The sequence below is a fragment of the Polypterus senegalus genome, chromosome 15 (genome assembly GCF_016835505.1).
Source record: "Polypterus senegalus isolate Bchr_013 chromosome 15, ASM1683550v1, whole genome shotgun sequence".
Taxonomy (NCBI): Eukaryota; Metazoa; Chordata; class Cladistia; order Polypteriformes; family Polypteridae; genus Polypterus; species Polypterus senegalus.
The window spans coordinates 106,133,825-106,147,185 of record NC_053168.1 but is presented as its reverse complement, the minus strand read 5'-3'; the positions used below and the strand labels follow the sequence as shown (position 1 = coordinate 106,147,185).

Sequence of the window (13,361 nt, the reverse complement as noted above, 5' to 3'; positions counted from 1 at the left end):
ACTGCTCGTCCAGGGTCTGGTCCTGCAGCACACAGAAACAAGGGGGCAGAGCCGCTGCCTGGACACCCTTTCCTGGCGTTCCTCTGCGCCGTGCACGCACTGGCAGCGCTCCCCCCTCCGACCGGCACCCCAGAACTTGCCTGTTCGGCACCCCCTCCATGGGTTCCGCATCCCTCCTGTTGATGTAACAGACGGGACCGCCTGCACTCCATTACTCTCCGCTGACTTTACGGGTTCCCTCTGCGCCGCAAGGGTGGCCAGGTACCAGACATGAGCCGCCTGCCTCATGTCCTCCCTTATCGGAGGAACTGGCTTTCTTCCCTCGATTCCTCCTTTTCCTCTTGGATGCCGTGACGGTCTGGGTCTGTGCATGGCAAACGCTTCGATCCAATCCTGTCTGCATCCCTATAGAGCGACGTGAGAGTGCCGCGGGCTCGGAGCGTAGGGCGCTATGACCCAGGGCACTCATCAGCCCTTGTCCTGCCAGCCTCTTCAATCTTCCTCCCCTCACCTCGCGTACAGCACTCACCGCCGCGTCCACTGTCGGAGATCCTCCTACTTGGTTCCATACACATGGTTCATGGGCCTTTTCGGTGGGACCTCCCTTATGCTGTATGAGGTCGGCTCTACTCACCGTCCCTGCCGTACCTCTCCAGCCAAAGAATCTAGCGTCGCGCCGTTCTGTCCACTCTCGCAATCGCTCCAGTGACGTGACCGCCTTCCCCTCCAGCTTCAGTAACTCTGCCCAGAGGGCACGTAGCACCTGTGGAAGCTGCTGCTCTGCGGGCTGAAGGCAGGCCTCCAGCTCAAACAGAGCAACCAGCAAAGACAGGAAGTTAGCCGACGGTGAGCTCACCTGTCTGTCAGCAACACATGCCGGCGACTTCCTGTGGGCCTCTTCCTCTGGCCCAATCGGGTCTCTCCCCGGCATTAGATGGACATTCCTTGGTCCCGCCTCTCTGCAGTCATTGGCGGACATGCAAGACATACCATTCAATCCTGCGCCTGTCTCGGGGCTGGACTTCTGGTCTGCGGCCCTCTTGGCTCTCCTTCCTCTGGTGCGGTGACGAGCCGGCTTTCTGAGTCACAGTGTCTCCCTCTCAGCAGCTCGTGCTGCTGCTGCCGCCGCGTCAGTAAAGCCCCGCAGATCAGTGCGTTTCTGCCACCGATGCAGACCCGGGCAGCCCCTGCCTGCAAAACACAAAATGTGCTCGGCCCCCCAGGGCTGGCCGCTGGCAAGCAGGGAACTTACCTCCCAAAGTCCCTTCTGTCCGAGGCAGCTGCCTCGGCATGGCCTCTCTCGACACAACGCTGTCCCGGGCGCCTTCAGCAGCGGCACGCTCGTAGGTAAGGTCCTTTGATGTTCCTCCGCACCAGGAGAGCACATTCTGACCGCTGTCCGGTAGCGGTCTGTCGGGCGACTCTCTTTCCCAGTGATGTTGACACGACGCACCCGCTGCACGTGTGTGGATGCACCTGCTGCGCCGGGCCATCCACAATTTTTTTTCAGGGATTCCCATCTTGGATGCCATTGTGGAGGCTGACCCGGATACAGACAGGCGGACACGTTGACATCACCCACAACACTATTATCCATCATTTACAGTGCACCCAAACCCCAGAGTCCTCAAAGTCCTGGCCACAACTCAAATGCCTTGCTTCTTCAGGCTGCCTCTTCCTCTCCTCCAGAGCTCCATCCTACTCCACTCCCGACTCTTGCCATTGTCTGAAGGGAGGCGGCCCCTTTTATAAGCACCCGGATGTGTTCCAGGTGTGTTCCGGCAACCTCCCACCAATACACCCCAGTGTGGTGGAAGTGCCGGCTGCATCCCTGGAAGCACTCCGGCTGTCCCCGCTCTTGTTCCCCCAGAGGAGAGTGACATAAGAATGAGCTCCCCATCTTACATATGTTCATACACAGCAGAAGGCCAGAAACCACAATTCCTCACTGTGCTTGGCTTCAGAATTAGGTGATCATATCTGGTTCTAGTTTGATTAGTTCATATTTTCTTTGGGTGAGCTCAGATATAGGGATTTTTTTTTTTTTTACCTACTCAGTGTTAAGATTGCCAGCTTATGTTCAACAGGGTACATATATAGCCGCCAGGCTTACTCACAATGTATACAGACCAAGTTATAGTGTTAATTCAGTTTCCCTGACTCTGCAGCATTATAGTTGTAGCAGTAGGGGGCACTATCGCTCCCTTGAACTCTCAGGTACCACATCAAACACCAGGTAAAAGTGCAATAATTCTTTATTATAATAATTATGTGCACTAAGCACCCTCCACTCCACACTGTACTCACTAATAAACACAATAATAAATCAATAATCAATCCTCCACTCGCAGACGTGTTGCCCTCCTACCACCCAGCTTAGCTCCCCGTCTGGGAGCTCCCACAGTCCTTTTATAGTTCACGACCCGGAAGTGCTCCTTAACCTGCAGTCCATGTGACTTCCTAGCACTTCCGGGTTAAATCAAAACTCTTCTTTCTTTGTCAGCCCGGAAGCACTTTATTCCTTCCATCCTCGTGACTTGCAAGTACTTCCGGGCTGTAGGAAAACCAAATATCTCTGTGCCTCCCTGCAGCGTCCCCTGGCAGCCCCAGCGTTATCCAGCAGGGCTGTGTATTACAACTCCAAAATCCATGATGCCCTGCTGGACTTCGGTGCATCTCCACTTTGCAGGGAGGGCTCCATCTGGCGGCTTGGGTGTCTTGGCCAGAATAAACTGCCGGGCATAGTCCACATAGTATATTAGGATTTGATTGAGCTCTTACCTAGTATAGAATTTCTTGTGTACTCAAGCGTGACAGTTTTTAAATGTATGAATGAACTTGAGGCTTGGTAGTTACCTTTCTGTTTGACACAAAGCAGGTATGGTCGAGTGAGGTAATGTAAATCCCATAGCTGAATGTTGGGGCAACAACCCGGTTGTCCCCGTTGAATGCAGACCAAAAAAATCAACGAAAGGACCATTATGTGTGCCAGTACATATAACAAAAGCAATATGGGAAAGCAATCAAGCTTGGAAAGCATATAGTACTCTCACAGTTTGGAAGGAGCGCCATCCTACAGTGCAGTCTGTTCCAAACTGTATGCCTCCTTCTGGCAGCTGCAGGGTTTATAAGCAGGATACCGGAATGGGCGGAGTCAAATACCCTCACTGGGCTTCTTCTCAATACTGCAGAGGGAACAAAAGAGGAGAAGGTTAGTGTGAGCACCCCTTTTTCAACTTGGGGTGGTATTACCTGCATTAGATGAACCCAGAGGGTGTTCCACAGATGCACATGAATGGCGCAGAATGTATCGCTAGACCAGGTTTTAGTCATTTACAGGAGGCTAAAAAGGGAAATTCTTAAAAAAACAAAAAACAACAATGGAGTTGCTGGTCAGACTTGAGTTCTGTCTTTTCTAACTGATAGATTTATGTTGCTTTGATATGTTGATAGTCTTCAAATTTCATAATTGCTTTTTTTTTTTTTTTTAATTCACCTGCAGGTGCAAATAGTCGAAATCTTTCTCTAAAGCGGGGGCGTTCCAGGCAAGTAAAAATGACACAGCTCTCAGGAATGACAGTTCTGAGCAGTCGCCGTGCAAGTAGTCCTCTCCAACAACTGGCCAAAGAGCAAAACAATTCAAGAGTGAATGAGTCTGACTGTACCTTACAGGTATTTACAAAGCTTCAGCTGTTTAATTATTTTCAATTGAAACCCAGAATAATTAGAATTATTTTTTGTTCTGTAAAAAGCCCTGTGTGGACTTTTGAGTATTTGGATTAAGCAGGTTGTGGGAATGTACGTTCTACAGATATTTTGATGTTATATATTTGCAGTCTTTCAGATCATCTAGTACAAATGTGATGCTGATTTCTGCATAATTTTAGAGTTCTGCCATAGGTTCATTCTACTCATAAGTAGATCCAGAATTGTCCATTTCAGGATTATATTTCTGACTGTGGATCCTTGGAACTGGACTTGGAATAGTGCTGCCTCTTTCCAGACTGACAGATGTCATTGACATTATCTTGACCACAGCATAATGTGCTTTTAGAACAGAGTCTGACTGATAACATCAATATCATCAGCCTAAAAAAATCCATATTGGTAGGGTATTACTCTAGAATCAGTATTGCCTCAAACAGGACACAGGATGATTTTAGATGTCACTTTTGAAATAAAGATTAAACTGGGGGGATTTGAGTCTCAACCAGGTCACATTCTGTGTAGAGTTTGGATGTTCTCTGCATATATGCATTGGGTTTTTGCCCCCCAACAGATACTCCAGTTTTCTTCCTAAATCTCAAAGTGATTCTTGTTGATCAAATAGGACATTCTAAAATGGCTCTGTATGTCTGAGTATTGGTTGTACACGAGTGTACCCTCCATACACTAGCAGCCTGTCCTTATATGGGGTCTGACCTTTGCACAATGCTACTGGAATAAGGTCTGTATTCCCCTGATTGTTTTGCATAAAATGAAATAGCTGAATGGCAGTTGACATAGCTGAAAAAAAAAATGAAAACAGTTTTACACTTTCTTTTGGAACAGTAAAGTTTATTTGAATTTTTTTAAGAATGCATGAAATATGTGGTCTGTGAATAAGTACAGTTAATTGTCTTTTCTTGAACTTTTAATGAGCATCTTTTTAAGTGGTGAGGGTATTTGCATGTATAGTATGACTGACTAGATTATTTTAAGTCCTAAACATATTTTTCTGTGGAAAGCGTTGCTTTTCTTTTATCCTGGAATCTCCCTGTGCAAGATTCACAGTTTATTATAAATTGGTGGTGATCACAAAATCATTGCAAAACACTGAAGCCTTTGTTTGAGAGGGTAAAGACTAAAACAAAATTCAGAAGAGGGTGAACATCTGCTGATAACCACCTCTGCAAGTAAGAAATGTTCATAGTTGCATTGTCACTTGGATGATGTATGTAAACAGTTCTTGTACATTAAAGAGGAAATGTTTACTAGGAGGTGATGAAAACTTAATGTCACTATGGGTCCACTTTTATTCTACTCTGAAAATGACATGCAATTAGGAGATCTATCTGTCAAATCTTTTTTCAATTAATTATAAAGGTTATTCCCTTTATTCTTGTTATTGCTGCTGCTGTAATTTTTATTATCATACATTTAGTCTGATTCTGGTGAATTTCAGTGATCTTTTAATATGCAGAATTATGAATAGACTCTTCACAAAAATTACATGTTTATCTAGTTTCTTCTTTATAGAACTGTTCTGTGCATGCTAAGTACTTGTGAAATTTTCATTCCGGGTAGTTTGCTTTAAACAGATTCTAAGTGGAAGCGGCAGAATGAGAGATGGAACAGCATCCGTGATGGCATGAATATCTATCTCATTTCGAGTGCCTGTTGTTGGATGGTATGAGTGAATAGAAAAAGATCACTTTTTACATGCAGTTTCATAGGACCTCATTTAATTGCTCACTGTTTGGCCAAACACAAACAAGTCCTGTTTCAAAGGCATATCTTTTTTGTTTCTGATAAAAACTGTCAATAGTAGTATATCCATACTTCCCCTTCTCTGTAATTTTTCAGCAAGTCTAACAGTCTTGGGCGAATTGGTTGAACATCTCCGTTTTTTGTTTTTTTTTTTTATATAGAGAATGACATTGTGCAGAAATACATTAAACATTTTGGGGATTCTCAAGTTAGTTGTGTTTAAACGACTGGACAAAGTCTTCAGCAGTGCCATGGTTTACAAATACTTAGAAATATAATAATTAAAGAAAAATCAGTTAATTTTAAAGAAATATAACATCCTGATCTTTACTATCATTTTGCTTTTCAGACTTCTGCTCAAGTCTTTACCCAGTCAGTGGCCCAAACTCTGCCTCCCCCAATCAGAGTGCGTGTGAGAGTTCAGGACAACACCTTTCTCATTCCTGTCCCACATAGGTAAGTTCAGGTTCGAATGCTAGAACTGTGTTGAGAGTTACTGACATCTAATTCTATTAAAAACAGTAAAATCCTTTAATAAATGCTAAACAAGCTTATACATGTTTGATGGGAGGTGTTAGTCCACTAAAAAAGCTTCTGCTCCCTTTCTACTATTACATCCTACCAATTAAACATACTTTCCCACTCAACTAATCTCTCTTCCATTCAGATCTTTTTTTTTTTTTTTTCTTGCACCGTTTTCTTTCTTACTTGGCTAACAATTTATAAAACGGTTTGTTAGAAGTTATCCAAGAGTAGATGGGAAACAATCGCACTAGACGGTTTAGATTTGTGTATAAACTGAGAACTTTTGGACATGTAATAACTGCTTATGTTTAACAAGGAAAGAAGTGCCACACAATGGGGCAGAGATCAGCATTGCTGCCTCTCAGCTTCAGAGTCATGGATCTGATTCCTAGCTGATTGTTGTTACAGTGGTGTTTGCATATTCTCCATGTCATTGGGTCTTTTTTTTCTTTCTTGCATGTCGTTGGGTTAACTTGAAACTCTTTACTAGTTTGTGTGCAATTCTGAATATCTCCTGAATTATATGGTGTCCTATCCTTGGTTGATTCTCAACATGCCTAGTACTGCCACAATGTGTTGTTTTTCCTATGAAGCCTGAATCAGATGAGGCAGGTTTAAAAATGGTTCCATTCGTAATAATTACTCATTCTTAGTACACCAGAGTGCAATTAAAACATTTGGAAATATGACAGCACCCCAAAACACCGGTGCATTGTTTTATTTGATTTTTATTCTATTTAATAAATACTATGGAGTTGCTTCGTTCTCCATTTAATCTGGCATCAAGCTTTGGTTTGCTTTGGTGTATCAGGTGCATACACTCACCACTCACTTGCTGTAATGGAAAAGCAGGAAGTATATACCTTTTTACAGAATTTGTTAGCTCATTTTAAAATTGCTGGAATTAAAACTGAAATTTTGTTAAACTGGTACAAGTTTTTCTGAGTTAAAATGCAGTTGACATTGGAACAGTGCAATGAGAATGGAGAGTGCTAAGACTGTTAATCAAGGAGTTAGTTGTGCAGTGGTTAATGGAAGGTCATTCCAATAAAACAATAATTGTCAGCTTGTTTGGTTAAATCATTCTGGTACCACCAATATCTGCTACCCAGTATTAACATGGATTTTCTGTTCAAAATTGTATTGAATCCAAAGGAAGTCATAAAACAACATTGGATGATTTAGTGAGAGACAGTACAGAGGGATATTCATTTGAAAATGCATGAAGTGCAGGCTTACCTCAGGGTTTCCTTGGCTTAGAAGCCATTGACATATTATATTTTTCTATTGTCTGGTACCCTAATTCTGTTTCCATTTCTTTTACTCTTCTGTTTCTTTGAGTACCCTCTTTTTCCTCTTAAACATCTTTGGGGCCCATTTAGTTCCTCTTTTTGGCTGTAGCCTGAGCATTTTTTTGTATTTGTGATCAGCTGTTTTGTGTTTATTACAGCAATGCTGAGACTCTCACAGTTGGGTGGCTTGCTGACCAAGCTGCTCAGCGGTATTACCAAGCATGTGGTCTGCAACCTCGCATTTCACTTCAGAAAGAAGGAGCTCTGCTTGCACCACAAGACCTAATCTTGCATGTGCTACACAGCAATGAAGAGGTAAGGAAGTCCCAGCTCTGACAAGACCTGTACAAGTATGCACTGCACAGCAGTGTTTCTGTGGTGATTGATTGTATTCCTTCGTGTGTCTTTTTAAAACATTGTCTCCTTTGTGTTGGTTAGACCTGTTGCTTTCATCCTAGCTAATTTGATCTAGACATAACCTGTTGAAATCAAACTAATTTAGCTCAGTTTTTACATTAGTTTTTGTCATCTTGTTCAAATATAGAAGTTTAGACATTGTAGTCATAGAAAACAGACATTCCATCTGCACTTCAGAACAGGTCATCCAATTGAAGCTAAGCATGTTTAGGCCTGGCCAGTACTTGGATGGGAGACTATCTAGGAAAATTTGGGTTGCTGCTGGAAGAGGTGCTGGTAAGGCCATCAGGGATCTTTTAACCTGTGCTTTGTATGTGGATCCCATTGTCCCAGTGCAGTGATGGACATACTGTGCTGTGAAAATTGTGCCATCCTTTGAATGAGATGTAAAACCAAAGTCCTGACTCTCTCTAGTCATAAAAGATCCCTGAGCATTGTTCAAAAAGAGTAGGTTGCTAGGGCTCGCTTCCCAGCTGCCTCTCATTATTACAGCGAGCCTGCTTTCACTCACTCCCTTATTCACTCACTCACCAGCTCCTTTGCCTACATTAAACTCCATATAACGGGGATGTGGCACAGGTGTGGTGATTAGCAGCTCCCGGTATCAGTCACAGACATGGGTGATCCCACACCTGTGCAGTTCAGTGTAGAAACACCCACGCCCAGAACCACCCCGGCCACACTATCACGCCCCCACTTTAAGCCACGAGTGCGGCGATTATTTATTTGAAACTGGCCTGTTATTCTGAGCCACGGACCAGCTATATCACAGTGCATAATGTTCAATATATCTAATAAACCACACTGAGAGGGCAGGTGTTTGGTGAGGAACATTGCAAACAGAAGTCTGGTTCCATGTTAACTGTTTCCTATATTATCTTCACTTCCACCAGAGCAGAAAATCCAATTTCACAAAAATATGGTGTCCATAACCATGTTGAAAATCTCATTCTTTTTTTAAAGGTAAGGATTTTGAAGCAAAAACTTAAGAATTTCTTTGAAAAAATAAATACTTAAGCAGTCTCACAAGATAGGCCTACCAGGCCTGTCTTGCTCCTTTGTTCTCAGATTTGCAAGGACCTCTTAGTACAGCTTTACAGTAGGAATTGTACTCAAATGTAGCACATACTGCTTAATTATCTCTGCCACAAAACCTGGTAGATACATATATTTTCTGTAAAATTATTTATTTTTTTTAAAATGGAACATATTCTTTAGTGAGTCATAATTTTCAGTGAATTGTAGGTTGATTGGTTGATAGGCATGGCCCACGTTTTTAGTTTCATTGCACTTGAAAATGAACGTTTTGCTTCCTGAAAACATTTGGGTGTGGCTTAGATTTTAGCCTGCTGTTCACAAAATTCACCTTTAAATTTTCCTGTCATGTAACGTTTATTGCAGTTACCTATTTTTGTTATAGAAGTATAAATCTACAGTACTACAGAGCATTACATTCCACCTGGCTGGTTGACAACCTGCTTTAAGCATACAAAACCATGAAGTACACCATGTTACTAAAGATTAATTTTCTGCATTCACACTTGGACCACTTGAGGGAAAGGCAGTACCTGGGTAAGTGCAGTCCAATGCTGGCTGACTATTGTCAGGCACTGAAACAAGGTCAATTGAACTAAAACAATGCGTCCGCATCATTAAGAGATTAGATGCAAAATTCAATAAAAGCTGATTTTATGCTTGAGAGTGTCTGAAATGAAATTTTGTGTTCAGCCTGAACCTATCTACTGTATGATAACAATCAAAAAACATTTCAGGAAGAAAACTGTTTGAAAAAATTTGTTCAGTATTCTTGTTTACTTGATTTTATTTTGGATGTGAAAAGAATCATCACAATTTTCCCTTGAAATGACAAAAAATGTCAGAATAACCAGCACACTTAGCAAGGTGCTAAAACATTAGGTCTGAGAGTTCATCTCACAATTCAAAAAGCCTTGCACCAAAATAGCCTTCATACTTTGTTTTATAAAAGAAGCTAAATATGATCACTACCCACTTCAAATAAACTTGATTGGAGTATGCAACTTTTTAATGAATGTGGCTGTTTTAACTGTATTATCCAGCTTTTAACATCTTCTGACATTTTTTTGGAACGTTGCTGTTCCCCATGTTCAGGTTTTGCTAGCAACGCAGTGGCCGTCACGTGAATAATAACACCACTGTGCCAACCTGCCATTGTAAAATCCCATTCATTTTGATCATTCTGTGCCATTTTAAAACAAACACATTTAAAACACCAAAATGGCTTTAGCAGTAGAACATATTTGGTGAAGACTTAAAGGGAAGAAAGTCTGTTTACTTTACCATCAGGTTCATACCCTTGCAATTGCAAAATTTGCAATATCTGTAAATTTGTTCACAAGATATCTGTAGATTTATTCACAACACATAAAAGTGGAACTCTCTCACTCTGACACCTACTGAAATACTTCACGCGTCAATAATAATACATTTTATTTATATAGTACCTTTCCCATGCTTAATATTATTATTATTATTAGTTGTAGTAGTAGCATTAGTATTGTTATAAGCTGTGGTATACAATAGGATACATCAACAGCTTTAGTTTAATTGATTGCAGTAAAAGATTAAAGGATTAAAGAAGATTTAAACATTTTTTTTTTCCCAGATCTAATATTTTGTTTTTAAAATATTAGCTCGACTTGGATACATACTGTACTTCACATACTTGCTGTGTTTAGTCTCCAGTTTGACTTACTGCCCCATTTAATAAGACCAATAAACACATAAAATATACTGGTGGAGGCTTCTTTTCAGTTTCCCCATACAGTATGTGGAGCCTCGTGCCAAGTATTCACTGCTGTATTTTCTTCTAGCTTTGTTTGGTCTTTGCAGTGTTAAAAGACTATTAGAGCGGTTTCCACAGCTTGCAGATTGACGAGCTTCTCTATCTTTTACTTTGTGACACCCAGATATTAACCACTTTCACATGGTGGAATCCGTTTAATAAATACAAATTTCAGCTTCAGAAAGGAGTTGCAGGGACGTTTTAAAAAACAAAAAAAAAAAAACTGTGCAAGTAATGTTATTTCATTTTTGTTAATATTTTTACAGTCTTTTTATAAGAAAAATAGTAATTTGATTGTACTCCAAAGTACCATCACAGCATACTATGGAGCTTTGGCCAACAGACTGAAAACCACCAAGATAAATTGGCCGGACTAGGGAAGAGGGAACGTGAAATTGAGTTTATCGCCATTTTCAAGGAAAATAACTGGAGTAGATTCGCATTAGTACAAAGGCAGGTCAAAATCAGTAGCCTGGCTGACCTTCCTGCATATTACAGAATACAAAGTACTGTAAATATTTATACTTTCAAACCCACTTAATCCAGTTTCGTAAGTTAACATAATAGGGGCTAATGTCAACAAAAATAATATAATTTAACAAAGGTCAAGATTGTTATTGTTAATGAGGTGTTTGCTTTGAGGTCCCATTCCACATTTAAGTACTGCCAGCTAGACACTGACAAAAAAAACATAATACTAAAGACTTGGTAACAGGTAATCGTAATGAGTGTCATAACTATTAAAAAGAAAATTTGAATAGTGTATGTAATGTAACATCATCAAGATTATGCATTGCTTTAATAATGGGTCTTTAGCTTTAATTTAAATGCTAAGACAGATGGAACTTCTCGAATAATGACAAAAATGTTATTTCAGAGTTTGCAGGACATATGGCTTTCAACTATGTCTCTTAATAGGATAGACTGGCATTATCCATTTTTCCAGGCTGGCACCCAAGCCCTAGTTTAGCAAGCTGCTGCCAGACACTCTTATTGTTTTTCTTTTTTGTGGCTGCCCCCGCCAGGGGTCGCCACAGCGGACCATCCTGTCTGCATATTGATTTGGCAAAATTTTACACCGGATACCCTTCCTGACGTAACCCTCCCAATTTATCTGGGCTTGGAACCGGCACGAAGAAACACACTGGTTTGTGCATCCCCTGTTGCTCTTATTGCCAGCTAAAAAGTGTAAATTAACCTGACTGGGCCATTCTTTGGAATTAAGTGTCTGCAGCTTTATCTGATAAGACGATCAATACCAAACCAGATAATATCCTCTGACATCTCTCTAAAAAGTACGAACTGGACACTCAAGTTCTGAACAAGGAACCCTAAATCAAGGATGAGTAACATTGATGGACAGAACCTTGCACCAGTGGTCAACCAATATGATGAGCTTAAGTGCACCCAACAATCCAATGACAAGAACTCCATGCCCTTAAAACTCTTATAACACCCTAACTAATGGCTATTCTCACTAAGCTACAGCTCAACCTGGCCAACTCTCGCTGCCCGCAGGCAGTACCAATTAAAAATAGGGTGTGGCCACAACTATGCTGGATTGTACTTGTCTGTATTGGAGTTTGAACAAGGTTGCCATTAGTCTACCTTTGCCAAAGGCAGTAAGTACACGGGCGAGAGAGAGAGACACCTACGTAAACCTTGCATTCGCCGTTCTAACAACAAGAGCTGACTGATTACCCACCATCCCAGCTGGTTGCTTTCTATTTTGCTAGCTATCTACTTGAAGAGAAAGTGTAGTACCACCCGCAACAAGGAGTGGCCAAAGGTGAAGGAGACAAGCCCCTGAACAAAGAAAGAAAGTATTCTGAAAATTGTTCCTGGTTTGGAGATAGCCAACCAGGAAGGGAACAAAGCATCTCTCATCTTAACCATAAGTACTACTTTGATTCTGAGAAATGTTAAATATAATTTAATAGATGGGACAAATCCAGCTAATGCATTATGGTATTGATATAACCATACGTAAAGATTATAACTTTGTGAAAGGTAAATTATAATACTGTGTTCTAAGTTTCCTCCTAATTCCAGTCAGAAAGTGCAGAGCAGCATCTCATATGCACACACACACTCACACGGAGAGAGGGAGAGAGCTCTTTTTGAGGGTCTGTGGTAAGATAGAGCAGAGGCTAATGTCACTTTCAGACAACAAACTCCATAACCAGCCAAAAACCTAACCATCTTATCCAAATGAATTTTCTGTAAGAGAAAAAGAGAGAGAGAGTTATGTCTAAGAGAAGAGATGGAATGCATAAGTCATGTGCCTTTTTCTATGGAAGTGAAAAACTTCAAGTAATCTTTCATAATTTTGTATTTATTCTTTTCTTTTGTCTATATGTCTATACATATCTTTGTATATAAATGGTATATTTATGTTTATATCAGTAAGGGTGTCTTGGGTTTGGGAGAAAGTAAGTCTTAGGCCATGTTTCAAACCACAACAGAAAAAAAGAAATTGTTAATGTAGATTTTTGCCGATTTATGAACCTTGTTTATAAATGTACAGATTTCATCAAATATCTGTCATTCCAGCCGGAAAGTGAAACAGAGATCTTACCTATATTATTTTGCCATCTCCGTGGTGACAAATTAAACCACTATCTTTTTCCTAATTCCTGCAGCAATACAGTATTTCTGTGTAATGGAAGTAAGTGTTCATATTCTGACTGCAGTGTGAACTTTAAGAAGTAAAGATATATTGAGTACTACTGCAGTGCTTTCGGGTAAACTACATTTTTTGTTTGCCCATTATAATATGTTCTGTAGTCATATGTAATTTCCGTTTCAAACGCGAATCCCTCTACCAGCATTTG

At 41.0% G+C, this 13,361-nt stretch overlaps 1 protein-coding gene across 2 annotated transcripts in view; it reads left to right on the top strand.

Annotated features, from left to right (window-relative positions):
* tonsl (tonsoku-like, DNA repair protein) overlaps window positions 1-13,361 on the top strand; it is a 112,437-nt gene that overhangs the window by 65,494 nt on the left and 33,582 nt on the right. For both annotated transcript variants that reach the window (XR_005630667.1, XM_039736657.1), the window contains exons 19-21: window positions 3,503-3,672; window positions 5,819-5,925; window positions 7,445-7,601. Coding sequence is in view for 1 of the 2 variants with exons in the window: in XM_039736657.1 (XP_039592591.1) it covers window positions 3,503-3,672; window positions 5,819-5,925; window positions 7,445-7,601 (434 nt within the window). In the remaining variant the exon portion in view is untranslated. The remainder of the gene's footprint in view (window positions 1-3,502; window positions 3,673-5,818; window positions 5,926-7,444; window positions 7,602-13,361) is intronic.